We start from the raw sequence: 25,654 nt of genomic DNA on the forward strand, positions 1-25,654 counted from the left end.
TCAGCACGTGACATCTGAAGCTCCGATCGGGACTAGTGTGATCGGTGGGTAATTGGTGCCTGAGGAACGCAACCCCAGGACGGATGTAAACAAACACAACCCGGCCAACGGTGGGGGGGGGCCACTGCTTGATGAACCAGGTTGCTAGGATCAAGCGATGATCGACTTGACGCCTTGATGCGTGAGTAACTTAGTGCACCTGCGTCTGTTCCCGACCTTGAACCCCATCTCTTGTCAACATTCTGACATCCTGCATTTTGTGCATTTCGTGATTCGGATGCTGCGCTGAGCGACTTCATCGCTCGTTCAGCTGGGCCTTCACTTCATCCTTCTTCACTGTCTTCTTTTCGATTTTTTTTCTTTAATTCGGAGAATGATCTATCCTCAATACACACCGCAATAATGCTCCCCTCTCAGATTAATAGCTCGCCCAAGCGTGCCAATCCCTTCGGTCGTGCATCTCCCTCGCCCTCGCCATCCTCAAGTCCACAGACGAAAGCGCGTCCAAAGTCAGCCGTCATCGCCTCTGCGGGGAAATTCGAAGAACCCAAAGTCCATGCTCGAAACTCGTCCTCCATCTCCCACTCCTCTCTCGCGCCCTTCTCTCGAAATGCGAACCGGGAAAGGTCGAACTCTCTGAAAAATGATGTGGCATCTGGCACATTCGCGCCGGAATTCATCAAAACGGAGGATGTACGTCGAGGCGCGGACCAAATTCGGGGACAAGAAGGTGACAATGACTTCTCGGGGAATAAATACGTCTGGCTACGTGATGCCGAGAAGGCCTTCGTCAAAGGGCTTGTCCTAGAGGAGCAGAATGGGGGTCGGTTACTAGTACAAACAGACGATGGACAGGTATGTCACTCGACCCTTGTGGCTATATAAATAAATAAATATATATATATATATATATACTTATGTTTCTTAAAACAGCGGGAGGTGGACGTTGACCAAGTTGACCGGGTCAATCCTGCGAAGTTTGATAAAGCGGATGATATGGCTGAGCTCACACACCTGAACGAAGCTTCGGTGGTACATAATCTGCACACACGATACCAGGCAGATCTAATATATGTAAGAACTTATAGTTCTAATTGCATATGATGCTGGACCTTGGCTAACAATTCCGTCAATAGACCTACTCGGGACTATTCTTAGTTACGGTTAATCCTTACTGCCCGTTACCTATATACTCCAATGAGTACATCAAGATGTACAAGGGACAAAGCCGAGAAGAGACTCGGCCGCACATTTTTGCCATGGCCGATGAAGCATTTCGAAATCTAGTAGAGGAGGGTGAGAACCAGAGTATTCTAGTGACGTAAGTGCTTTGCGAGACTGGCATATTTATCAAGTATTCTGACGGTCGCATAGGGGAGAATCTGGAGCAGGCAAAACGGAAAATACGAAGAAGGTCATCCAATACCTCGCAGCTGTTGCGACTTCAGATAATATGTACTCCCGCTCTGGCGCCAAGCAGATGAACACTCTTTCGCAGCAGATTTTGAGAGCCAATCCAATTCTCGAAGCCTTTGGTAATTCTCAAACGGTCAGAAACAATAACTCGTCACGTTTTGGCAAGTTCATCCGAATCGAGTTCGCTCGGTCTGGTCAAATATCTGGGGCTTTCATCGACTGGTATCTCCTCGAGAAATCCCGTGTGGTGAAGCCCAATTTGCAAGAAAGAAATTATCACATTTTTTACCAATTGCTCAAGGGTGCCGATCCTAAATTGAGGCAGAATCTACTGCTCTCGAAGCTAGGGATTGAGGACTTTGCGTACACCAGAGATGGAAACGATACAATTGCTGGCGTATCAGATGAAGCAGAATGGACTTCTTTGCTTGAGGCTTTTCATGTCATGAATTTTTCGGAAGAAGATCAGGTGTCCATCTTTCGCACAGTCGCAGCTGTTCTCCACCTAGGAAACATCAGCATCATGAAAGAAAGTCTACGGGCTGACCAAGCCGCCCTTGGCCGCGACGCTCTTGGCAGTGTCGAAAAGGCATGTCAACTTCTGGGAATCGAGACCGAACCTTTTGTCAAGGGACTATTACATCCCAGGGTGAAGGCCGGCCGCGAGTGGGTAGAAAAGGTCCAAACTCCAGAGCAAGTTCGGCTAGCATTGGATGCCCTAGCAAAGGGAATCTACGAGAGAGGGTTCGGCGATCTGGTTAACCGCATCAACAGCCGGCTCGATAGAAACACCGTCACTGGTGAAGACAACTACTTCATTGGAGTGCTCGATATCGCCGGTTTCGAAATCTTTCAGAACAACAGCTTCGAGCAGCTATGCATCAACTACACCAATGAAAAACTCCAGCAGTTTTTCAATCACCATATGTTCGTTTTAGAGCAGGAAGAATATGCACGGGAGCAAATCGAGTGGCAATTCATCGACTTCGGTAAAGACTTGCAGCCAACAATCGATCTCATCGAAGTGACAAATCCTATTGGCGTCTTTTCGTGCTTGGATGAGGACTGTGTTATGCCCAAGGCCACAGACAAATCGTTCACCGAGAAGCTTCATTCACTGTGGGACACCAAGTCTGCAAAATATAGAGCCTCGCGCCTCCGTCAAGGCTTCGTTCTTACCCACTATGCAGCTGAGGTGGAGTATTCCACCGAAGGTTGGTTGGAAAAGAATAAAGACCCCTTGAACGACAATATAACGAGATTGCTCGCATCTTCGCAGGACAGTCACGTTGCCGATCTCTTCTCAGACTGCGGCAATGGTGATGAAGTCGACTATCCCAAAAGCCGGGTGAAGAAAGGCTTATTCCGTACAGTCGCTCAAAGACATAAGGAACAATTATCGAGTTTAATGAACCAACTCCACTCAACGCACCCCCATTTTGTTCGCTGTATTATCCCGAACCACAAAAAACGTCCAAAAATGTTGAATGCGCCCTTGGTTCTTGACCAATTGCGTTGCAATGGTGTCCTCGAAGGTATCAGGATTGCACGTACTGGTTTCCCCAATCGATTATCATTCAACGAATTCCGCCAGCGTTACGAGGTTCTTTGTCGAGATATGCCCAAAGCTTACATGGACGGGCAGTCTGCTGCTCGAATAATGCTTCAGAAACTGGCCCTAGATAAAGCGTGGTTCCGAGTCGGCCGCACGAAAGTGTTCTTCCGCGCCGGTGTTCTTGCAGAATTGGAGGAGAAACGTGACGAACTCATCCGCACGATCATGACTCGATTCCAATCTGTAGCTAGAGGGTTTGTGCAGCGCCGAATCTCGAACAAGAGGTTGTATCGTGCGGAAGCAACACGAATCGTTCAGCACAATTTCTGTGCCTACCTGGATATGAAGTCCAACCCTTGGTGGCGCTTATTCTCAAGAATGAAGCCTCTTCTCGGAGAAACACGTACTGCTCATGAAGTCAAGAGAAGGGACGATAGGATTAAGCAGCTAGAGACGAAAATGAAAACTGACCATTCGGAACGTCAAAAGATTGAAGAGGAGAGGCGCCGGGCAGAGATAGAGATGCAAAGGATCCAACAAACCCTCGAGAGTGAGAGATCCTTGGCTCTCGACAAAGAAGAGATCTTCAGGAGGCTCCAAGTTCGCGAAGTTGAACTCAGCGAAAAGCTTGCAGGAGCCATTGCGGATCAAGAAAACCTCGAGGATCAGCTGGACGAATTGATATTGGCAAAGAAGAAGACCGATGAAGAGCTCGACTTACGGAAAACACAACTCGAGCAGGCTGGAGAAATCATTCAGCGCCTCGAGGCTGAGAAGAACGAAATGCAGCAAAGCTTAGAGGGGCTGGAGCGGAGGATGGCTGACTCTCAAAGTAATTCGTCTAAGGCGGAAATTCAGATTACAGAACTTGGCCAAGAGGTCAAGATGCTACAAAGTCACCTCAGCTTGAAAGACCGCAAACTGCAGGATTTGGAGGCGAAATTGCTGAAAACAGACCAGGATCTTGATGTCAAGTTCGCAAAGGCATCAAAAGAGCTGGACCAGTCGAAGAAGGAAGTCAAGGAACTTCTGGATGAGAACCGCTCTATTCGTCAGCAAATCTCTGACCTCTCGAACACGTCCACCAGTTATGAGGAATTGCTCCGGCGTAAAGAAAGCGAACTGTCCGTCCTCCGGAACGACGCCAAAAAACACGCCGAGGACAAGAAGCAACTGGATATTGAAAAGTCTAGCCTTTCAACGCGCCACGACAATATGCAAAACAGACTACGGGAGCTTCAAGCTCAAGTTGATGCCATGAAATCAGAGAAGGCTCAACTAGAACGCGAGGCTGTTGATGTCCGAAATCTTCTACAGGCAAAGATGTCCGAGGATGCAGAGGCCGGAGAGAGTCGCAAGCTACTTGAGCAGCAGACTCGGGACTTAAAGAACCAACTCTTTCAGGCACAGGCAGACCTCAGTAGAGAGAGACAGTCAAGAGATGACGTCCAAATGCTTGCGGAGCACAATTTTGCGGAGTTAAAAGACAAGTATGAGACATTGAATGAGGCGAAGATCACCATTGAAAAAGAGATGTATATCCAACAAGACAGCCTTCGACGAGCTACAGAGGCTCGTGTCGCCGCCGAACAATCCCGGAAAGAGCTTCAGACGGAACTCATCAAGCTTCGCGAGCGGTTCACCAGTGTTGAAGATGCTCGCCTGAGAGCTGAGGCTGAAATGGAACAGAGTCTAGTGAAGCAAAACAATCAGCGCCTAGACAGCATCAGGAAAGAATTCGACGATACGGTGGCCCGTTTGGAAGATGTAGAGTCGGAGAGGTCGCGCCTTGCAGGTCGAGAACAGCAATTGATGAACGCAATCGCTGAATCTGAAAACTTCCGTATCCGCCATGATCAGCATAAAGAACGCTTGGAGAGAGAATTGGTTACCCTCAAGGGCCGGTTAACGGCCTCCGAAAACGACAATCGTGCGCTCTTAACCAAAATTCAGCAGAAGAACTTAGACATCGCTAGGTCGACTTCAAAAGCCAGTGAAAACCAACGCCTACGTGTTACAACCCTCCAGAAAGAAAAGACAAAGCTCGAGGAAGACAACAAGGCACTTTCGCGTCAGCTAGGGGATCTGCAACTCTCCGTAACGTCATTGGAGAAGCAGAAAGAGAAACTTTCCCTGAACGTGGAGGACCTAAACCACGAAGTCAACAGAGAACACAAGACTAGCCGAAATGCTGAAAAAGCTGCCTCCACAGCCTCTATTCAGCTCGCGGAAGCAAACCGAAACTTGGAGACCGAGAGGCAACTCAGGACACAGGCACAAGCGAATACGCGAAAGCTGCAAAGCTCGCTAGACTCCGGAAATAAGGAAATCGAAAACTTGCACCGACAGCTCATGCTTCTACATAAGGCCGTCGAACCGGAAGCAGAGAATTCCGCTGATTCATGGGAGAAGATTCAGCCTGACTTGTCCAAGAAGGTGGACCTCGCCCAGCTGCTGGAAACTGTGCGAAGTCAACTTCAAGTGTCCGAGGAAAAATACAATCGAGCAGAAGGCCAACTTACAGAGATGCGTCGTCGACACGGGGAGGAGATGAAGGATCTTGATGCCCGTCACTCCTCATCCAAACGTGCGTTGCTGGAAGAAATTGATCAGAACCAAGTCGCTGGAAATCGCACCCCTACTCATCTCCGGAAGAACTCTGAAAGTGCCATTGCGAAGAAGCTTGGAACCCCAACAACGCCCAATCGCCGACTAAACTTGAACGACAACACAAATGATTCCGCGCGATCAGACAAAACGGTAGATACAGTGGGCTACCAAAAGCGCATGGACCTGGCAGGCGAGATTGAGGAGCTCCAAAACAAACTCCAAATGAGCGAGATGCAGAACAAGCATCTCCAAGGCCAGCTCGACCGGTCTGCTCCGCGGGACATATGGCAGGATGAAAGCCCCTCGGTTAGGCGCATGCAACTTCTAGAGCGAGAGAATGGCCGTCTGCACGACCAACTCGATGATTCCTCCAAGAAGGTATCAGCTTTGGAAAGGAGCATTCGCTCTGGGGAGCTGTCATTGCGTGATGTTCAGGCCAAATCCCACGAAGAGCTCTACGACCTCATCAACTCTCAAGAGCAGTCCAGGAGGTCATTGCTTAGAGTACACAATGAAACTGTCGCGGAAATCACAGATGCCAAAGGGCAGTTTGAGAAGCTAAAACGAGCAAAGGCCACCCTTGAGGTTGAACTCCGTGATGCATGCTCAGAAGCTCAAGAATTGCAGGTCGCCAGGGAGCAGGATGTTGTAAGCAGAAACCAACTTCTTCAAGAATTTTCCGATCTGCAAATTCGTCTCGATGCGGAAACGTCCAAGTCGGCGGACCTTGGCGCTAGCCTCGGTCTCTATAAGAGCCGTGCGGACGAGTATTTCAGCAAGCTCGAGCAAGCAGAGATCACACTTCTCAAAGCCACCAGAGCGGAGCAATTCGCCAAGTCTCAGGCTAAAGAGACCGAGGACAGCTGTGCACAGATCATGGCCGAGCGCAAAGAGATGGAGGCAATGATAGACGATCTACAACGACAGACACAGTCATTTGAAGCTCGAATGGAGGATCAAGCCGCTGAACTGCAAGGTGCCCTTCAGGCGAAGCAACGTCTACAAAACGAGCTTGAGGACTACCGGAACCAGCGCGCCATTGATATCGAGGATAAGGAGACTTCAATGGAGCAAACAAGGCAGAAATACCAACGCGAGATAACCACACTCAACAACGAACTTCAGATGGAACGTGAGAAGGTTCTTAGCGGCCGAGGGGAGACGTCTCGTCTCCGAGAAGACCTTGAAGACCTTCGCAGCAAGTGGGATAACGAGGTGCTGAACAGCTCAACATGGGCTAAAGAAAAGTCGCGCATGGAGATTATGCTGCAGGATGTGACAACGTCCCGCGATGAAGCAGCCGCTGCACACAATGAAGCCCAATCGAGGGTTGTTTCTCTCTTGTCGCAAGTCAGGAGCCTAAGAACTTCGGTCGATGACGTGACTGCGGAACGCGATATTCTTCTCAAGGAGAAGAAGATGCTTGAAGCACGGTTGACGGAAGCCGGAGAACGGTTGGAAGACCTCGCCAAGGGTGAAAGCCCGTCCATGCGTAACGCCGCAAGCATGGATCGTGAGTTGTTAGAGCTTAAGGCCAAGCTTGCTCAGCAGGAAGATGTTTCCCTTGCAGCTGTCGGGAAAATGAGACGTGCAGAGGCTCTTGCTACTGAAATGCAGAAGGAGGTGACCGCTGAGAGAGAGTCCAACGCACAGCTCTTCAAGGATAAGGCCGCCTTGGAGAAGCAGTTGAAGGAATCACAACTACGGTGTGTCGACCTGGAAACAAAGAGCTACTCCTCGGGTAGCCAGGATATCAGATTCCTTCATAAGAGAATCAAGGAGGTATGGAATAAGCCCATCTGTGTTCTAGGAATGTCTGTATACTAACACGCTTTAATAGTTGGAAGCCCATCTCGAGGAACAAGAAGCGAAGAATAGCTCAGAACAGCGATCGGTGCGAAACGTTGATCGTACGGTCAAGGATCTACAATCTCAGATTGAGAGACGCGAGAAGATGAATTCTCAGCTCGAAGAGGATATTAATAGAGGTCGCGAGAAGGTTGAGCGCCTTCTCAAGAGCATCGATGAACTGCAACAAAGCGAGTCGGACTCTCAGCTCCAGGCCCGCCGAGCAGAGCGAGAGTTACGCGAAGAGCGCGAGAAGTCGCTTAAGCTCGAGCGTGAGTTGAATGGGTGGAAGGCTCTCAGAGTCGAGCGGGGGGTCGGAAGGAGCCATGTCACTTTCAGTGATACTGGAAGCCGGCGAGGAAGCGGCGCTTACACCACTGGCGACCTACCGCAACGCATGCCCAGCAACACCAAAGGCTTCCTGTAGGGAACGGCGCAAGTTTAAAGCCGCTGTGCTTGAAACATCCGCAAGGACGAATGAAACTTTACGAGCATAATATCATGGCAACCGCGTATGTTTATGAGGTACTGGAGATGGAGCGTCTTGCGTTTATTTTGTTTCGTTTTAGTGTTATGTGAATACGCATTTTGGATGTTTATGACGATACCGTTTGTGCTCTGAAGGCTTGTATTGGTGGAGGCGTATATCAGAGATCGTTATTCAGTTTTATAATTTCTTTCAAAGATGTTGGTTCAATATATATGTATTCGTAATTAGGCGTATCACAGTACAACCAAGATACCGACTTTCCTTAATAAGGCGCATAGTATTATGAGCACAGAGACAGTATTTACCGAAGTTAGAATGGAATTATTCAGGTATACATCTCGTTTTAACGACCGTTGGGCTGATGGCTGTAGATGGATTATCTACATGGTAGACGCGCGGCTGCTGCAAGCGCTCGCTTGTGGAGACAACGGCGACCCACCGGAGCTTAGATCGAGTTCACTCATTTTGGCAGAACAGGAAGTCGAACTCCCCAACACCCGCCGCCCGCAAGGAATTTAACATCGATTGCATTTCTTTGTACATACCCTCAAAATGGTACGTTGGATTCATAAAAAGAACACCGACTTACTACTTAGTTCTCTTTCCCCCAAAAGCGCGAAAAGGAGATTATAGGACGGGGAAAAAAAGTTACTAACCTATGGTTATAGGCACGAAACAGCGAAAAAGCCCAGTCGATGCTCTTCCGCTTCCGGGCCCAACAGGCCGCGGATTTGGGAATCATTGATATGGGCCGCACACGCCGCCCCAAGGCCATCACATCCGTTGACTCGATCCCGCTCTGCGAAAAATGGCGCGGCCAAGTCCTCAAAGAAATCTCGCGCAAGGTGTCTCGGATTCAAGAACTCAGTCTCTCGGACCACCAGATTCGCGACCTCAATGACGAAATCAACAAGCTCATGCGCGAGAAGTGGGCTTGGGAAATGCAGATTCGGAATATGGGCGGACCGAATTATATGCGTGGGTCCGGGCGGGTTTATGACGACGAAGGGAGGGAAATACCTGGTGGAGGAAAAGGATATCGATATTTTGGACGGGCGAGAGAGTTGCCGGGTGTTAAGGAGATGCTTGAAGCGGCGACCAGGAGGGGGAGGGGTCCGGCTGAGGAGGATGACGGGCCAAATGTTGGACGGGGTGGAGATATTGCGACGAAAAAGGTCGATGCGAATTATTTTGGCTATGGGCTTGATGAGGAGGATGGGACATTGCTTGCATATGAGTTACAGAGGGAGAGGGAAGCCGTAGAGAAGTTACGGAAGCAAGCTGATAGTGAGGAGGATGTGGAGGACGGGTGGGAGCCATTGCCTGGAGATGCTGGAGATGGGGTCGAATGGCGGTTGCCGACGCTGGAGGAGGTGCAAGAAGAACTTGTGGATAGAAGGAGACGGCGGTTACTGGAGAAGATTTCATGAATGTTTAGGTGCTCATTGCCTTTCTTTTCGTTTGGAGTTTGTTCATTCTTCGGCTTAGCTCGGTGCATCTCGAATACATGTGTAATGGCTTGTCTTTTCCTTGTAAATTTGTCATTAAATACAGAATATATCGCTAGCGGGGGTATATATGTACATGGATGCTAATTTTGTTTATCTGATGTCTCTACTGTATGCTGCCTCTTTGCTGCCTTCTCTGCCTTCAGGGCTTGTGTGATACTGATGCTCTCCTTGTTCTCAATGCCCGACTCACGACGATGTTCTTCCGCCTGTAAGTCGTCGAGTACGAACTTGCCGAGTTCACCAGATCGCCATTTCTGAATAAAATGCAGTGCGGCGAGGTCAATGTTGGGCGTGCCACCCTTTGCGAGCAGCCCTGTTTGGCGTGCGAAGCTGTCTAGAAGGGGTTGGATCTCGTTGGTTGCTGACGCCCAACGCTGGTATACACCAGAATCGTGCAAATTGATGTGGTATAGCAGGTAATCTGCTAATGTGACAGGAGATATCACAGAGTCCTTGACACAGCCGCAAAGGGCCAACTTCAACATATTCTCAGCGTCCGGCACGTAAGGCATGAAGACCCCTGGGGTATCCAGTACGTAAACTTTGGAGCCATCGTCCTTCTCTATGATTTTTACCGGGGTTCCAATTTTCCTAGTGATGCCCGGCTGGCCTCCGGTTTGGACAGCCTTGCCCTTTCTCACGCCGCCGCTGCGGAGGTTGTTTAGCAAAGTAGACTTCCCAACATTTGGCATTCCAACAATCATAACACGGCAGCCGATAAGTTTGTCAGGTCCCTCGGCATCGTTGCGCAGATGTTTTAGGATTTTGCTCACATCCGGGCGAGAAGATGAGCTGACGAAGAAGACTGGGTTATTTTGATCGAATTTTCGGATTCTTCTTTCGGCCTAAGTATGAAGAAGGGTTATGAGTAAACTATGAGCTGAGTCAATGGTTTATCGCTACTTACAGCCCTCTGTGCCGGTGAACCCGTCTCGGTCCCCAGGTCTCTCTTGGTGTAAACGATCAACCGCCTTGTCTTCCCTAGAGCTTCTTCAAACATGGGATTCACGGACGTAACTGGGACTCGAGAATCTCGACATTCAACCACATAGTCGATTGAAGAAAGCATGTTCCGCATCTTGTTTAGCCCGGCCCTATGGTGGCCGAGGAAGTAGGACCGCGGGATGGAGGCATAGTCGGGAAATATCTGGCGGGGCACGAACTTAGTAGCCATTATCGGAGGTCCACGGATTGAGAGCTTGTAGAACAGTCACCAAGGACCATATAGACGCATCCTTCGGCGTCATTCTCTACCGCAGAATAACGCGATCAACTTCTGGAACTCTTTTTTGGCCGGATTTTCTGTGATACTGAGGGCGGTGAATAAGGCGGTGTTGTGCGGTTGCTCTTTCGGGAATCATACACTGCGCGGCTTGGATTTGGCAACACTCTTTCTATGAAATATGCATCATGGTTGCTCAGTCAGAAATCTGCACCGCAAGTACGGTAAATAGGAAGCTCGTATGACCTAGGAGTTGACTACTCATATCCAAGTCAAATCTCGCTGTCCACTTTCATTTACACATATGTAGCCGTCGACGCCACCCGTAGCCAAGAGATGGCCCCTTGGCTTCCAGTACCCCTCTACACTTCGTCTCTTGATCCACTGCAAATAAGAACGATCAACTCCAGCTGGGCTCACGCTGAGTATCATGCCGTTGATATCTGCCTTTCGTCCTCGCTCAACTCGGGTCACTTCCCTTCCTTCTAGATCGGAACCGAGACAACGACGAGGCCGGAAGCTCAGTATTGCCCATGAGAATGATCAAGAAACCGAGAGAGATGATGCTCACTCCATCATTACCCCCTCGAAACACACCCCCAAAGCCTTCCGCGCATTCAAAGGAACTGTGGCATCCGGAGGGCCCCTGCGTCCATTCCGGCTCATCAAGCAAGATATTTTGAATCTTCGCCGCCGCTATACATCCGACTGGACCGTATTCAACCAATTGATTCTTGCAAGCGCTGTTTATGTCTTCTTCACGAATCTTCTTCCCGGCATCACTTTTGCTAGCGACCTGTACGTCCTGACCGGCAAGAGTTATGGAGCAATTGAAGTAGTGCTGAGCACCGGGCTCTGTGGGATGATATTCTCCTTGTAGGTGGCTTCATGGGTTAGGTACCCGTCTTTTTGGATCTGCAATACTGAATAGCTGGTTCCTTCAGCTTCTCTATTCAACCATTGACCATTCTCGGGGTGACTGGGCCCTTCGCAGTTCTTGCCGAGAACATTTATCAACTATGTCGCGATGAGTTTGAGATACCGTTTTTACCATTTATGGCCTGGTCTCTCATCCACGCAGCATGGCTGCACTACCTGCTCGCTATCACTAATGCGCATGACTGGACTATGCGTTACGTGACAACATTTACTACCGAGATATTCTCCCTTTTGAATAGTATCATCTACTTCCATAAGGCAATTCAAGAGTTGGAGAGAGCCCATGAAGCACTCACATTTGCGGCTTTTCTTTATGCTGTCATCGGTGCCGTAGGAACAATGCTACTCGCAATTTTCCTCTCTACCGCAGAAAGCTGGAAACCTTTATTTCACCGATATGTGCGCATGGGCCTATCCGAGTATGCGGCGGCGATCTCCATCATTATATTCATCGGCTTGCCACATGTTGGCGAACTCGCCAATTTGGACAAAATGACTCTTCCTATCAGCACGTCATTCAAGCCATCCTCTCCAGATCGAGCCATATTCGTTGTGGAGTTTTGGGAGCTACCAGCCCGGTGGGCGTTTGCTGCTATCATTCCTGGTATCATTATTACCGTCCTTTTCTTTTTCGATCACGAGGTGAGCTCAATTATTTGTACAATTGATCGTTACGGGACACAGAAGCCAGGCGGATTTTCCTGGGATATTGTTCTCCTAGGCACTACGACAGCTTTGTGTGGGATTTTGGGCATCCCTCCGGCCAACGGGCTCCTTCCTCAAGCGCCTCTCCATTCTGAATCGCTGATGCATATAGAGAATGAACAGCGCACCGTGATTGTAGATGGAGAGGAGAAGGTCGAAACATACGAAGTCAAGCGTGTCTATGAACAACGCTGGTCAGCCTCCCTTCACGCTGGGGCAATCCTTTGTTTTGTTAGCCCTCCCTTGATGAAGGTCCTTGGCTTGACACCTACCAGCGTTCTCGCTGGGCTGTTCCTGTTCATGGGCGAGCAAAGCCTGGCCGTTAAGTAAGTAGCGTATTCTCTTACTTTTCTGCTCCTTGCATCCTGACTATGGACACCAGTCCGATTTTATACCGGGCATTCTACCTCCTCACGCCGCCAGCTGAACTGCCACCTCTCCCATCTGTACTCGCAAAGAAAGAAAACCCCAGTAACTCCGATACCACCACGAGCACCAACCAACGTCCATCATACGTTCCAGTCCATATTTACACGATCCTGCAGATAATAACCACAGTAGCGATATTCATCCTCACGCTAACTCGAGGCGCACCGGTCTTCCCAATTTTAATCGTAGCCCTGGTACCGTTCCGCCTCTTACTCATGAAGCGATGGTGGCCACGAGAAGTTCTTCGATTTGTGGATGCATGGGCATGCAAAGAAGGCACCCCTGAAGATGACGAAGACGCCGAAGCCAAAGAGAACGAGGCCGTACGCGGACCCGGGCCCGGTTCTAGTAACAGTCCTATTCCTGGGGGAGTATTCTCGGCTGATGTGCAGAATTCCCACGGGTCTGCTACTGTTGCGGATGTACCTACAACTCATACCAGACCATTAAGAAATGTCGATGAGACCCGGTTGGATTGGGTAGAGCTTGACGAGATTCGACCACATATGGATGAGGAGTCGGGGAGAGGGGCTCGTTTGATAGATAGATGACTTGAAGGTTTTAGGGTACGATGTTGTTTCTAGAATTGTAGACACTTGTGGCATTCCTCCAGATCTATAGGTATTACATACTGTTACAAAGCATGGGTATCAAATGGTACGTGTAGATGGATCATGTCGTAAATCAAAGAACATGTTAAAAACCGACTACGCTCTCCATCCCTGCACAAAGTCATGGAGACGGTCAATGACTACACCAAAGATGGCATTGGCACTGTCACCGATAAGCTGTTCAAAGTGGCGGATGGCTTCCTCTTCAGTCATTTCGAGATGGAATCGCTCCTTCACTTTCAGAACAGCCTTATCTGGCTCTACACGGATGTCTGGAATGTTGGCGTCAACCATCAAACTGAAGAGGTTGAGAATGAGGTTCGCGGACTTGCGCAGCGTCGTATAGGCTGTGAAGCAGTATTGTTTGAACTGCAGGTAAAGTGGTGACGAAGTCCCACCCATACCTTCGACCATCTCCTTGCAGAGTTTCATCATTGGCGCAAATGGTTTAGGGTCACGACCGAGGATGAAGCCGAAATCGGCGTGGAAAAAGTGCCCGTCTGGTGCGAGGAGCAGGTTTTCGAGATGCCTGTCGCCGACACCAAGGAGGTATGTGATCACGCAATAGCCGGCACAAGATTTGATATAAGTATCCATTGTCTCCTTGCGGACGCCAAGTGGCTCATTATCGTCCGGGTTGTTAGCCTTAAGATATGCGAGGACCGTTTTGTATCTGGCGGACACTGCAGAGAGCGATGTTGAGGGTATGAATTGCATCGCACCTGCTGTGGCGTTGGTGGCTAGGATGCGATATGGGGTGAGTTTGAGGTCTAAGTTCTCTTTTTGGAGAAGCCGATCCATCAGGATGATGATTTGGATGACAAGCTGGTCTTGACGAAGATCGTCGCCGACTTTGAATAAAATCGGATATTTTCGGCCCTCAGTTGTTTTGAATGTGAGGAGCAGAGGAGATAAGGACGACTTGAATACGTTTGACTCCTCAGGAAAGCAACCGGTAACCAAGACATCCGGATCCAAAGGAAGAGGTAAGGGTGGTTCGAACTGGATGAGATCGTTCTTTGGATCTTTAAGGAATTTTTTCAATTTTTCGATCTTGAGAGGACGGTTCTCTCGAGCAAAACGGATGTCCTTGGAAATTTTTGAGAGCACGGCAATAAGTTCACCCTGGCGTAGGAGCGTTTTCCTGTGGTTTGGATGAATTCGCTCTAATTCTGTCATGAAGTAATACTCAACCCGGGCAAAAAGCCTACGGTGAGAAGACAGCGTCCCTGGGCCGGCATCATCGCATTCAACCATCAGATACCAATGTAGGTAGCTGCCAAGTTTGAAATTGTTGGCCGCACGGGTAATGAGAAAGTTCGCTAGGGAGGAGTCGTGAGCAGCTATATCCGCGTCACCATGGGCATTGTCTTCGTATTTAAGCGCCTGCACGAGTTGGAGGAGATACAGCAATAACTCGTCGTCATCCGCCTTGCGAAGCCGCTCCACAGCATAAGAACGAACGGCCGCATTATCGAAGGTTGGACCAAGTAACTCTAGGGCGTCATCCACGTCGATCTCAGTCCATTTTGGTAGGATTTCGACAGCTTGATGCGCTTCGCCGACATCTCTCCAGTTGACCGATTTGACGAATTTTGTAAGGGCTCTTTTCTCTCGGGTAAGATAGTATCTGAATCGCCATACAAGATCCTTTTCTTCGGCGGTGAGGTCCTGCGTAGGCTCGTAAGACACAATTATATTAAGATCATCACGGATTTTAGGATTAGGCTTGAGGTCACGATCCATAATGCCAGTACGATGGCTACGGATGAGTCTCCGATGCTTGTCCTCACAGGGGTTGCCTGTTTGGCCAACTTCGGGATCGTAGATTCTGATGACTCCTTCACCATCGGCTCCTTCAATCCCAGGACCGAAGCGAACCTCCGGCAGGGGTTTCAAAGCCCCATTTGCGTTTCCAGGTGCATTTTGCGGATATGACGAGATGGGGGGTGGTGGATATTCGTGATCGGACCATACAATGGGATGGTCGAAGCGTGGAAATTCAATGTATAAAGTGAAATTTTCGTCGTCGAAACCCTCTTCGTCCTCTTCATCCTCTTCGCCGGCTGGATGTTGGTACTTGTTGGCTTTTAGAAGAACAGCGCGCTTCCGGGCAGCCTCATCGGCGTTAAGTTTCAGCCTCTCCAACTGACGGAAAACCATTTGATCCATCCAGTCAATTCGTGGAATTTCGCCCATCTCGTGTTTTTTAATCAAGACTTCCACCCTCTCTAGCTCCATCTCTTCGGTTGAAGGGCCAAGTGGGTCAGGCTTGTTTCCCTTTCGTTTTTTCGGAGGACTCGAAGGCGTTGTTGTCGCTGAGAACCCGTCTGCAGCTTTGTGTCGGTAGACTTTGCATTTCTGTCTTCCGGTTTTCAATTTCCCATCCTCAAACAGTCGTATCGTCGTCCCACCGAATGGGACATAATGGCCGTCTGCACCTTCTCCACCAAACGGCGATAAGTCCCAGATCGTGATTGCAATTTGGCATTTTAGAGGGGCGTCTTTAATGCATATCGGTAGCTGTAACCATTCATTCCAGGATCTCGCAGCTTTAAACGCTCTGTATGATGTTTGCAAGGGTACTCCCAAAGGCTTAGATTCCGACCATAATTGCGCCGTCACAAACAGATCAGATAGCGGATTCTGCGCGGAGCCGACGTGCCGCAATTCTGGCTGCTTCAATAGAACCGAGAACGGAATTTGTTTCTGCTTCCCTTCCAATGAACCGCTGTATTCCTCATTAGCCAAGCGATCTTATACACTTAGATGCTCTCCATTGCAGTGAGATAGTGACATTATGGCATACATCTTAACGTGTATAGGGAAGTCCACCTGCGTGGAAACCGCAAATGTGAAAGCCTCCATCCTTGGCCTGGCGCATCACTATTTGACTACTTTTATCGCATGATTGAGAGAAGTTGCCCACTTTGATAATGCCTCGAGGTGGTGGAAGGGAGCTCAGCTCCCATTGGAGATGACGTGGGGGGCAGGTGACATCACGTGGGGACCCATTTCGAACGCGCCTGGAGCCGAGATCAGACGCGGGTTTGCGCGCCTCCAGCCCGAAAAAGGAGATTCAGTTGGAGAATTTTGTTTGCCAGATTGAATCGCCGTTTGATAATACTATTGCTTTTTTGCTCTGCATTATTTTTGTTGGTGCCTATTTTCAGCCCGTCTTTGTCAAATCGAGAGCCTTGTCTTTGAAACCGCCTTCGCGCAACCGCTGGGTCAAAGAAATAAGCCTTGCGAGCATGGCGCGTCCGCAACAAGTCCGCTCAACACCCCCTCGTCAGTCGCCAGGGTCTCCCTCAGACAAGGAGAACCTGGATAATTCTGCCCGCAGCAAACGGAAAAGTCAGACTCATACAATGTCATCTTCAAGAAATAACACGAAACGGCAACGCCTGGGCGACAGAGCCTCGAATATCCAGGGTGGACGCCAGCCACTATCAGAACAACAACGACAAGCCAGCAAACATTTCTACGACCCTGACCAAGATACAGCTGAAAGACGAAGAGTACGCAAGGGACTCCGGGATCTCACACGAGAGTTGAATGGTAATACCCCGCTACCGATCATCTGAGGCGCATGTTAATTATTGCTCAGATTCTAGGAATGAATACCTACAGGCCGGAAATACTGGTATTAAGGATACCATATTAAAAGCAAACGAGTACTTTGACAATGTCAAGCAAACTTCGGATGCGACAATCGACTCTCGTCTTCTGGTAAATGCCGCAGACTTGTCATATAAGAAAACTGCAACGTTGGTTTTGGGCGACGCAGGTGCGGGGATCGATGTTGACGAATTCGTTTCGAAATGTATATCGTTTATGCGCGACGGTCCGCAAGATCCGAATGCCTCGATTAGCAGCACCCAACGCCGCCGTGCTCCGCGAAGGACTCAGGCAGACCTTGACAATAGCGACGAGGAGGACGGAGACGGAATGAACTGGGGTTGGCTTGGGCGTTCTGCCTGTTTTCGCCATAGTGCCAGGCCCGCGGTCTCTGGGTTCCTTCTTGGACCATTATCGGTACAAAAGCGTACCCGCCAAATAGCACAGCGAAGAGCAAGGGAGCGAATTGATCCATCTCAGGCGGTCAGACCCCAGGAGCTTAGAGAGGAGGATCTGGATAAGCAAGAGTCATCTAACCTCACGGCTATGTGCACGAACATAAACAAGCTGCTGGGGGAAACGCAAGACAATGCGGAAGCCGCTGTTACCGAGGCTCTGGAGCAAATAGGAGAGCCTACAGATGAGCAAATTCAAGCTGTAATGGCCAAACATCATATCGCTGATGATGCCGGCGTGCCGTTATTCAAGTTCTGTATTAACCCCAAATCATTCGGACAGTCCGTGGAGAACCTTTTCTATCTGAGCTTCCTGGTCCGGGACGGCACGGTTGGAATTTCGACGGATAGCAGAGGTTTGCCAACATTGCGTATGAACCCTTGAATCCCTTTTGACATACTATGTCATAATTATCTAACCGCTCAATGGCAGATCCGTCAAAGCCTTATGCACCTAGCGAAGCCCAGAAACAAGGTATTCAGAAGCGGCAGTCCGTATTCAGCCTCGACTTTGATACATGGAAGGATGTGATCGAGGCATATAGCATCGATAAGTGTATTATCCCTCATCGCCAGGAGGAGCAGCATGACACATCGCGAGGATGGTATGGCTAGTGAGCATGTTCCGTGGTCCTTATTTTTCGGTATATTTTGTTTTTCGGTGCTCAGGAGTTGAGAGCAAGCACAGAATAGTTAGCGTAGCTGGTTCATGATATACCCCATCCGATTGGAATATACACTTTATTTAATGAATCTTAAATTAACCTAACAAGTCGTTGTTTTCACGATTATTGATCCGTAAGACTTGTCCATACTATTTCCGGGCGTGTCGCACGCACATTGTCTTTATCAGCCGTTTTCCCCACACGAGGTAACAGCCGTTGACGTCAGCAAATGGCCGACTCCGCAAGCTCCGGATCCAGCTTCACAAGAATTATTATCTTCTACAATACGACCACGAGATTCCTATTCGTCCTAAGCAGACTTGTACGGCTCCAATTAATCTTTATTTGGACAAGTGTGCCTTTCAGATTTGGCTCAGCTGTGATCACTTAAGGTGACGACCAAGCGTTGAGCCAGGCACTTTGAGCGCAGGATATCAGAATCGACCCGAAGCAACGTTCGCGTATAAAGCTTTATATTCCGTCAAGTAATCCATACACCCACGGAATCGATTAAAGGAACGAAAAAGCACAGTTATCATTATGGCGCCCCAACTCTTTCCCACGAATCCGGACGATGTCATGGTAATCCGAAATGTCACGTCCAATGTCATTACTATGAGCTTACCTTTTGCGCGATTTGGGCGATTGAAATTCGGCGGACGAGGAACACTTGGTAAGTCGATTTATTCCTTGTCTTATCCTAGTTCGCTTCGGCTAACGCGAAACCAATCAGTGCGAATGTCAACAGGCTCCCTGGCAGTTTTCTCTCCCGTAAGCCTGACCCCCGCAGTCCAGGAGACGATATCCGGCCTAGGTGGGAGAGTCAAATACATCGCAGCGCTTGATATGGAACATCACATCCACCTAACGGCATGGAAGAATGCCTTTCCAGATGCGGATATCATTGCCCCCGAAGGATTATATGAGAAGAGACAGTCCGTCCCCGAATACAAGGATACGCCATTCAAACACATCCTTAAGAAAGAGAACAAAGAAAGTGGGTGGCCTATTTCCGAGGAATTCAACCAGGAGTTCGACACCGAATACGTATACGGACACGGGTCCAAGGAACTGGTGTTCCTGCATAAACCCTCGTGTACATTGATTGAGGCGGACCTACTGTTCAATCTCCCTGCGCGTGAACAGTATTCCAAAACCGGGGAGGATGCGACGTCGGGAATTCTTACGAAGCTTGTCCAGCCATTGTTATCTACGGCCCCGCCGGCGACGATGCAGAAGAGGTTTGCGTGGTATATCTTATCGAAGGAGGATCGGGGGGCGTTTACGGAGTCGATACGCAGGATCGATAAGTGGGAGTTTAATCGGCTGATTCCGTGCCATGGAGATGTGATTGAGAGTGGCGCGAAGGGAGTATTTAGGACGGTATTTGAGTGGTTCTTGCAGCGCTAAAAGGGACCGTCTATTCGCGACTTGGGTTTTCTCTGTGATAAGGCAGGCGCTATATTAATATGTTCTGTAACATAATTTGGATTTGGGCTAACGGATCCGGAGCCCGCCAATTAATTGATCATTAAGCCTCAGTTAGTTTGCGAATCTTCAGTGAAATTCATCGACGGGGGATATCTGCACATTTGGCGAAAAGGGCAATCTGCATGCTGATCTGAACTAGATGGAAAACAGATTAGTGCAAGAGAGCTTCATTCAACTTTCAGGATGCGATGACGATGTTCAGACGAATATATTAAAATGACGGCAAATCTTCTGCCACAAGGACTAGGCTCAGGAAATGGCTAAGACGCCAAATAGATAGAGATGGACATTAATCACCAACCGAGATGGGTTGAGCCATCCATCCTTGCCGGTGCTGTCTCTGGAACACTGGGTGCCAGCAAAACAAGCTCCATCCCGCCTGAGTGACGTATCACCGAGTCTGGCCAGGCAGAACAATTGACCGCACCATCCTTCCTGGTCAATCAGTTTCCCAGTCCGGGCTGGTGAGCTTTCCCTCCAGGCATGACAAGCGTTGGGCAGACCTGAGCGAGACACGGGAGACCAATCGGTTGCTGCCAGACGACGTCATGTCCTGGAAATTGATCACGTTCTCATGCGATGAGCAAGTTATCCCTGAGGCAAGGGGCATCCAACAGTGAAGGCGCACACTGAGACGTTATTATTTAAACGCACTCTCGTCCCTGAGTCGCTCTCTTTTCCGCCGTCTCTTCTCCAGATAATAAGCTTCCGTCATCTAGATAGCCTCAGCCTAAGGCACTGCATCGAAGATCAACTCCACGAAGCCCACTCTTACCCCAATTTCACTCCACCAATACCATCATGCCTGTCCTCTCACGCTTGGTGTCAATTGTTCTCCGCATAGCCCAGGTCGTCTTTGGTGCTGTAAGATCCCCGATTCAACCGTGGCCTGGAGTACTCCACGCCAAACCGTGAATAGAGCTAATCTGACAGGTTGTTGCCGGCATCGTCGGTTGGTTCCTTCACACGTTTGATAACACTGATGTCTGGCCCAAGCCCCGATGGATCTACACCGAAGTGATTGCTGCAATATCTATATTGTTCGGCCTAGTATGGCTAATCCCATTCTCGTCGGGATTCTTTACATGGCCATGTATGCCGTGAAATATTATACATTCTGTTCGTCGTAACTTGGCTGACATTATCATAGTGGATTTGCTTATTTCCTTTGCCTGGTTCGCTGCCTTCGGAATACAAGTCGATGCCAACAGACGACTGGGCTGCGGTAGCATCTGGCATTGGGGCTCGATAACGGACAACACGTGGTGTGGCCGGTGGAAAGCCTCACAGGCATTCAGTTTCCTTTCAGCTATTGTCTGGATTGCCTCTGCGCTTGTGGTTAGTACCTTGAAACCTAGAAGACTTCATACTGCATACTGATGATTGTTTCAGGGCATCTGGTTTACATTCCGCGTCAGGAGACATGCAACTGACCGAATGTAAGTCCCATAATTTACAGACTTATGGAAATTTCATGATTCTAACCGTGTTTCTAGTGGTGGTCGATATCGTGTTTAAATTGGCACTGCGCCTTTTCTACGATGTCAACCTCACTCGTTATCCTGACGGCGAACCCTCGCATTGCGAGAGATCCCAAAACAATAGGGCTGCACGCTTTCTTTTCTGACCTCGTTATCCTCCTTCCATTTCGCAATTAGCTTGTCTTGCGACCCACGATACACGATACGATGATACAATGATTTGTTATGAAGTAACTGACCTGATGCTAATACCCCGTCTGTTATGAAGGTGTTGGCAATTGCCCCTACCACTCCTTATGTTCTTTTCACTCAGTGAATAGTACCAGTCAATTTATTTTTTTACTTACAAATATAATGTTTATTTTCTTCGATTAAGCTCTACGTAGTGTACTGTTGACATGGGGAGATCACATAGAGACGATGACTAACTCGGCCTGGGTGAAACCAACACAACAATAACGGGCAGCGTCAGCTTTCTCCCCGAGTCAGTAGTCATCCATGGAGCGACAAAAATGCCGTCGCCCCGGTCAAGTTCCTCGTCTTTCGAGAGATTACCACGGCATCCGGATGAATATTCATTAAAATCGCAAGATGATTCAGACAATAGCCAACTGGTAGCAAATGGCCGGGACAGTTTTGAACCCGCCCCAGGCCACCGAGAACAGAGCACAAGCGAGCCTCTGCTCCCCACTTCTAACTACCGTCCTCCTGCTCAAAAGCCAAAGCGATTCTCATGTACTGTCGCTGGCATTCTGGACTGGATGCGTGGCCCATCGCCGCCGCACAAGTATCGGATCAACCCCTGGCTGGCCCGATGGCAGACTGCGCCCGGCCGTCTCATCGACCGCTACTTTCGCAGTACAAAAGCGAAATGCTGTCTTCTTCTAGCTTCTCTCTTGTTATGGGGGATTGTCTTTCTTTCCATCTTGCATGCAAGTGTAGCAGGCCAGGAAATACCAGACTACGGGAACCCAGTCAAACTTTCTTGCTGGAGTAAACTTTGGTATGATCCGAGGCTCCAGATTCGCGACTTCAAACTAATGTGTGTGTATGCAGGTCAAATGCAACCAATTGTGGACTTGATGGAGATTATTGTCGTCCATTTGATGCAGAAACATTCGCATTTCGCTGTCCTGCGGGTTGCTCGTCCTTCATGGTTCTTGAGCCTTATTTCGTTGGCCCACAGGAGATTAATTACCAGCAACTCGTTATTGGAGGTGGTGCCGACCAAGACCAAACCGAAGAAGTCTATCGAGGTGATTCGTCTATTTGTCAAGCTGCAATCCATGCCGGACATCTCGAAGACAGCAAGGGTGGCTGTGGCATCCTGCGTCGAACGGGCAAGCAGAAGATGTTCCCGGCAAGCGAGAGAAATGGCATCTCAAGCGTTGAGTTCCCATCTTACTTTCCGCTCTCCTTCACCTTTGATGGGGGTGAGTCCTTAGAAGATGGAGCTCTCGACTGCCAGGATCTCCGCTGGCCGCTGTTCACATTTTCCGTCATTGTATCAACACTCTTTTCCCTGGCAGTCACAACGCCAGCAGCATTTTACATTTCTATCTTTTTCATCGTCTACTTCCAAGTTGCCCTCTCATCCGATCCTCCGTACTCCCCAGACTACTACGAAATAGTCTCAATCGCCCTCGGTCGCTTCCTCCCATGCGCATTTGTCGGCTTCGCCATCTACTACTTCTGCATCCGACGCACATTAACCGACCTAGACGCCCACTGGGACAAGACAATTCTCTGGCTTGGGCCCTGTTGGGTTGGCGCTCTCAACACGGACACTTTCGATAAAATCCCAATATCGCGCCTCACACCCCACGACATCCAACAGCAACCCGGCGCTATCCCAGCCCTAATCACCATAGTCGTCATCCTCATAGCAATAGTACTCACACAAGCTATCGCATTCCGAAATGAAGGCCGCATGCCCAAAATGCTAGGTGTCTACGGCATTTTGGTCGGCGGTGTCATTATCCTTCTCCTCGTCCCTAACATGAACCTCCGCATCCACCACTACATCCTCGCCCTACTTTTTCTGCCGGGTACAACTCTCCAAACTCGCCCCAGCCTCCTCTATCAAGGCCTTTTAATGGGCCTATTCATAAACGGCATCGCAAGGTGGGGCTTCGACTCTATTCTCCAAACCTCTGCCTCTCTCCTCGACGGCGCCCAACTAGGCTCCGTCCTCCCTGAAATCGCACCATCTATCATCAGCATCCCCTCCGCGGATACTATATATTTCGACTTTGAATCTCTCGTCCTTACCTCCGAGGCCGACGGCCTAAGCGTTATAGTCAACGACGTCGAGCGGTTCCATACATTCCGAGCGGACGGCGAGGCAAACGTAACAATCCCGAGCTGGAATTGGACGAGACTCGAACCAGAGGACCCCGAGTATTTCCGCTTTGGATATATAAAGGAGAACGCTATGGGCGGGTTCTGGTATGAGGATTTTACGTCACCTGTGATGTGGGCGGGTGATGGGAAGTGGAATACATCTGTTCCTGTTCCTAGTTCTGGCGAAGGCTCTGGTGAGGATTCTAGATGATCATGAGTGTATATTTTGGACTTAATTTAGAAATTGTACATAACGTTTATTAAAGACCTAGACTAGACTGTACTTACTGAGTCCAATGCAATAACTATATCTACATATCCCTTAGACCGAAAACACCAGACTCCAAGACCCATAACACGCTCTATCCAAAACAGACCAAATATGACCTTTGCTGGTCCAAAACGCATATATGCACGTCGGTACAACGTATCTCAATGTCAAGAAAAGACCGACAGTTATACCATGACCGAAGGGCCCATAATGCTAATATAAAACGGCAGTATGCAAAGTTGACGCGAATAATGCAAAGTTATTTCTTGTCTTTCTGATGCTTGGAGCATTTCACCTGCACAATTTCTTGGTTCCCACCATCGGAGACGACTAGGGCGGTTAGTTTGCCACCTTTCACACATCCTGAGTCTAGGCCAATGGTGTACTCCTTCAGAGAGAGACCTGATTTGGAATCGTGCCCATAGATTACTGTCATGATGCTGTTTTCGGACTGGAGAGAAAGGGCTTGGTGTTTGTTAAAGAGCTGTAGAGGTTAGTACAGCTAGTTTCAGCTGGAAACAGCCATATCGGGGGTTGAGCATACTTTTGTCCATTTTACACCCTTGTCTCGCGCTGAGTTGGGTACATGCGTTTCTAGGTCGACAGTGCGCATGTTCATGACACTGTAGGGATCCTGCCTGTCGAGGTCGACACCCGGAACGAGGCCGCCGTGAACGACGACAACTTGGCCCATGTTGGTGATTTGGCCAACGTTGAGGATTACGGGACATGCGCCGAGCCATTCTGCTTGGTCGGTGCTGAGCTGGAGGGCTAGTTCGCGGGATTTGGCATCTTGTAGACGGGCCATGTCGAATGAATCATCGGTGGTGTTTGATTCGAGCATGTCGCGGCGGAGAGTCAGGACTCGGTCTTCGTGGTTGCCGCGAACACAAGAGGCGTTGTATTCTCGCGCGAGATCAACAACCCCCAGGCTATCGGGTCCTTTTTCGATCAAGTCGCCGGTGAAGACTAGATGATCACGGGTCGTGTTGAAAGATACTTTGTCAAGTAGACTTTCCACTGTTTATTAAAATCATGAGCATCAAGTTAAGCTGAAATGTGACGGGAAGACAGATACGCACACTCGGACTTGCAGCCATGCACATCCCCAATAAAGATCAACCGCCGTTCACTCGGCATATCATCCTCAGGCACTAAAGCAGATGGTAGGAGTGCTTCATCCAACTCTCGCAGCTGAACCATATCTTGTAACTGCGGCAGCGCATTGGCACCAAACCAACCCCCGACGATGTCCTCCTGCTTCGGATCCAAAGAAGTTAGAATCGCTGACCTCTCCTCTAATCTCGGGGACAGAATATACTGCCAACCGAGGATGCAAAAGATAAGAACACTAAGGCATCCGATCGCGTATCGTCTGAATCGTGGCACTGTGACGATTGACAGGATCATCTGTACCCATTTCGGGGGGTCGGACCGGTCCGAGGCGGAAGGAAGCTGGGTATATTTCGCGCTTGATTGCCATCCGTTTCGGACATAGTTGATTAACGGGCCGGTGAAACGTGTGAGCCTGGATGGCGAAGAAGATGGAGGACGGTGGTACAGGCCGTCGTCGTCGGAGCTGTCGGAGATGTCGAAAGTCTCACGCCCCCGGTCGCTCTCCGCCATTTGTGCGGGCGAAAGAGCCAGATCTTGATATTTCTATAGTTGAGATGATGTGCAGTTCAATGTAGATGAGTGTCCATGAGACGAGAGACAGTCAGGGTCCAATTGATGCCTTCAGGCGAGGGAAAGTTTCAGAGACTGGTCCAGCTAAGGAATGTGTCGCGTGCGATGTCACTCACTAAGATAAACTCAGTCTTGGCCTACTCCGGAAGTATCACTCATCATATGGTCCTCAAAGGTCCTCTGAGGTCCTCAGCCGATTGACACTTGTATTAATTTTTGTTCCTCATTGCCGTGAATATTACTTGTTACTGTATTTAGTCTAAGAAAAAGCGGATGTTCCTCTTTGCATTGACAACTTGACAGGA

At 49.3% G+C, this 25,654-nt stretch overlaps 10 protein-coding genes across 10 annotated transcripts; 7 read left to right on the plus strand and 3 right to left on the minus strand.

The window, feature by feature from the left end:
* Positions 1–402: 402 nt before the first annotated feature.
* APUU_71000S (type II myosin) lies at positions 403–7,856 on the plus strand (the record flags this gene model as incomplete). Its single annotated transcript, XM_041695936.1, has 5 exons — positions 403–855; positions 934–1,074; positions 1,137–1,321; positions 1,375–7,363; positions 7,422–7,856. 5 exons carry the CDS (start codon positions 403–405, stop codon positions 7,854–7,856), a joined length of 7,203 nt encoding a protein of 2,400 aa, XP_041561616.1.
* A 615-nt stretch (positions 7,857–8,471) lies between these two features.
* On the plus strand, positions 8,472–9,349 carry ISY1 (pre-mRNA-splicing factor ISY1; the record flags this gene model as incomplete). Its single annotated transcript, XM_041695937.1, has 2 exons — positions 8,472–8,474; positions 8,588–9,349. The coding sequence occupies 2 exons, from the start codon at positions 8,472–8,474 to the stop codon at positions 9,347–9,349; spliced, it is 765 nt and encodes a 254-aa protein (XP_041561617.1).
* Positions 9,350–9,510: 161 nt separating this feature from the next.
* MTG1 (putative GTPase MTG1) lies at positions 9,511–10,604 on the minus strand (the record flags this gene model as incomplete). The annotated part of the gene is made up of 2 exons (XM_041695938.1): positions 9,511–10,275; positions 10,338–10,604. The coding sequence occupies 2 exons, from the start codon at positions 10,602–10,604 to the stop codon at positions 9,511–9,513; spliced, it is 1,032 nt and encodes a 343-aa protein (XP_041561618.1).
* A 478-nt stretch (positions 10,605–11,082) lies between these two features.
* On the plus strand, positions 11,083–13,276 carry APUU_71003S (uncharacterized protein; the record flags this gene model as incomplete). Its single annotated transcript, XM_041695939.1, has 3 exons — positions 11,083–11,528; positions 11,597–12,622; positions 12,679–13,276. The coding sequence occupies 3 exons, from the start codon at positions 11,083–11,085 to the stop codon at positions 13,274–13,276; spliced, it is 2,070 nt and encodes a 689-aa protein (XP_041561619.1).
* A 156-nt stretch (positions 13,277–13,432) lies between these two features.
* Positions 13,433–16,204, minus strand: VPS34 (phosphatidylinositol 3-kinase VPS34; the record flags this gene model as incomplete). Its single annotated transcript, XM_041695940.1, has 2 exons — positions 13,433–16,067; positions 16,146–16,204. 2 exons carry the CDS (start codon positions 16,202–16,204, stop codon positions 13,433–13,435), a joined length of 2,694 nt encoding a protein of 897 aa, XP_041561620.1.
* Positions 16,205–16,590: 386 nt separating this feature from the next.
* NSE4 (non-structural maintenance of chromosomes element 4 family protein) lies at positions 16,591–18,027 on the plus strand (the record flags this gene model as incomplete). The annotated part of the gene is made up of 3 exons (XM_041695941.1): positions 16,591–16,897; positions 16,947–17,783; positions 17,846–18,027. The coding sequence occupies 3 exons, from the start codon at positions 16,591–16,593 to the stop codon at positions 18,025–18,027; spliced, it is 1,326 nt and encodes a 441-aa protein (XP_041561621.1).
* A 590-nt stretch (positions 18,028–18,617) lies between these two features.
* APUU_71006S (uncharacterized protein) lies at positions 18,618–19,487 on the plus strand (the record flags this gene model as incomplete). The annotated part of the gene is made up of 2 exons (XM_041695942.1): positions 18,618–18,750; positions 18,811–19,487. The coding sequence occupies 2 exons, from the start codon at positions 18,618–18,620 to the stop codon at positions 19,485–19,487; spliced, it is 810 nt and encodes a 269-aa protein (XP_041561622.1).
* Positions 19,488–20,369: 882 nt separating this feature from the next.
* Positions 20,370–21,086, plus strand: APUU_71007S (MARVEL domain-containing protein; the record flags this gene model as incomplete). Its single annotated transcript, XM_041695943.1, has 5 exons — positions 20,370–20,432; positions 20,502–20,661; positions 20,719–20,906; positions 20,961–21,007; positions 21,065–21,086. 5 exons carry the CDS (start codon positions 20,370–20,372, stop codon positions 21,084–21,086), a joined length of 480 nt encoding a protein of 159 aa, XP_041561623.1.
* Positions 21,087–21,561: 475 nt separating this feature from the next.
* On the plus strand, positions 21,562–23,603 carry APUU_71008S (LCCL domain-containing protein; the record flags this gene model as incomplete). Its single annotated transcript, XM_041695944.1, has 2 exons — positions 21,562–22,052; positions 22,106–23,603. The coding sequence occupies 2 exons, from the start codon at positions 21,562–21,564 to the stop codon at positions 23,601–23,603; spliced, it is 1,989 nt and encodes a 662-aa protein (XP_041561624.1).
* A 319-nt stretch (positions 23,604–23,922) lies between these two features.
* APUU_71009A (putative serine/threonine-protein phosphatase) lies at positions 23,923–25,289 on the minus strand (the record flags this gene model as incomplete). Its single annotated transcript, XM_041695945.1, has 3 exons — positions 23,923–24,147; positions 24,208–24,683; positions 24,746–25,289. 3 exons carry the CDS (start codon positions 25,287–25,289, stop codon positions 23,923–23,925), a joined length of 1,245 nt encoding a protein of 414 aa, XP_041561625.1.
* Between the last annotated feature and the right edge of the window lie 365 nt (positions 25,290–25,654).

The sequence above is a fragment of the Aspergillus puulaauensis genome, chromosome 7 (genome assembly GCF_016861865.1).
Source record: "Aspergillus puulaauensis MK2 DNA, chromosome 7, nearly complete sequence".
NCBI classification, from domain to species: domain Eukaryota; kingdom Fungi; phylum Ascomycota; class Eurotiomycetes; order Eurotiales; family Aspergillaceae; genus Aspergillus; species Aspergillus puulaauensis.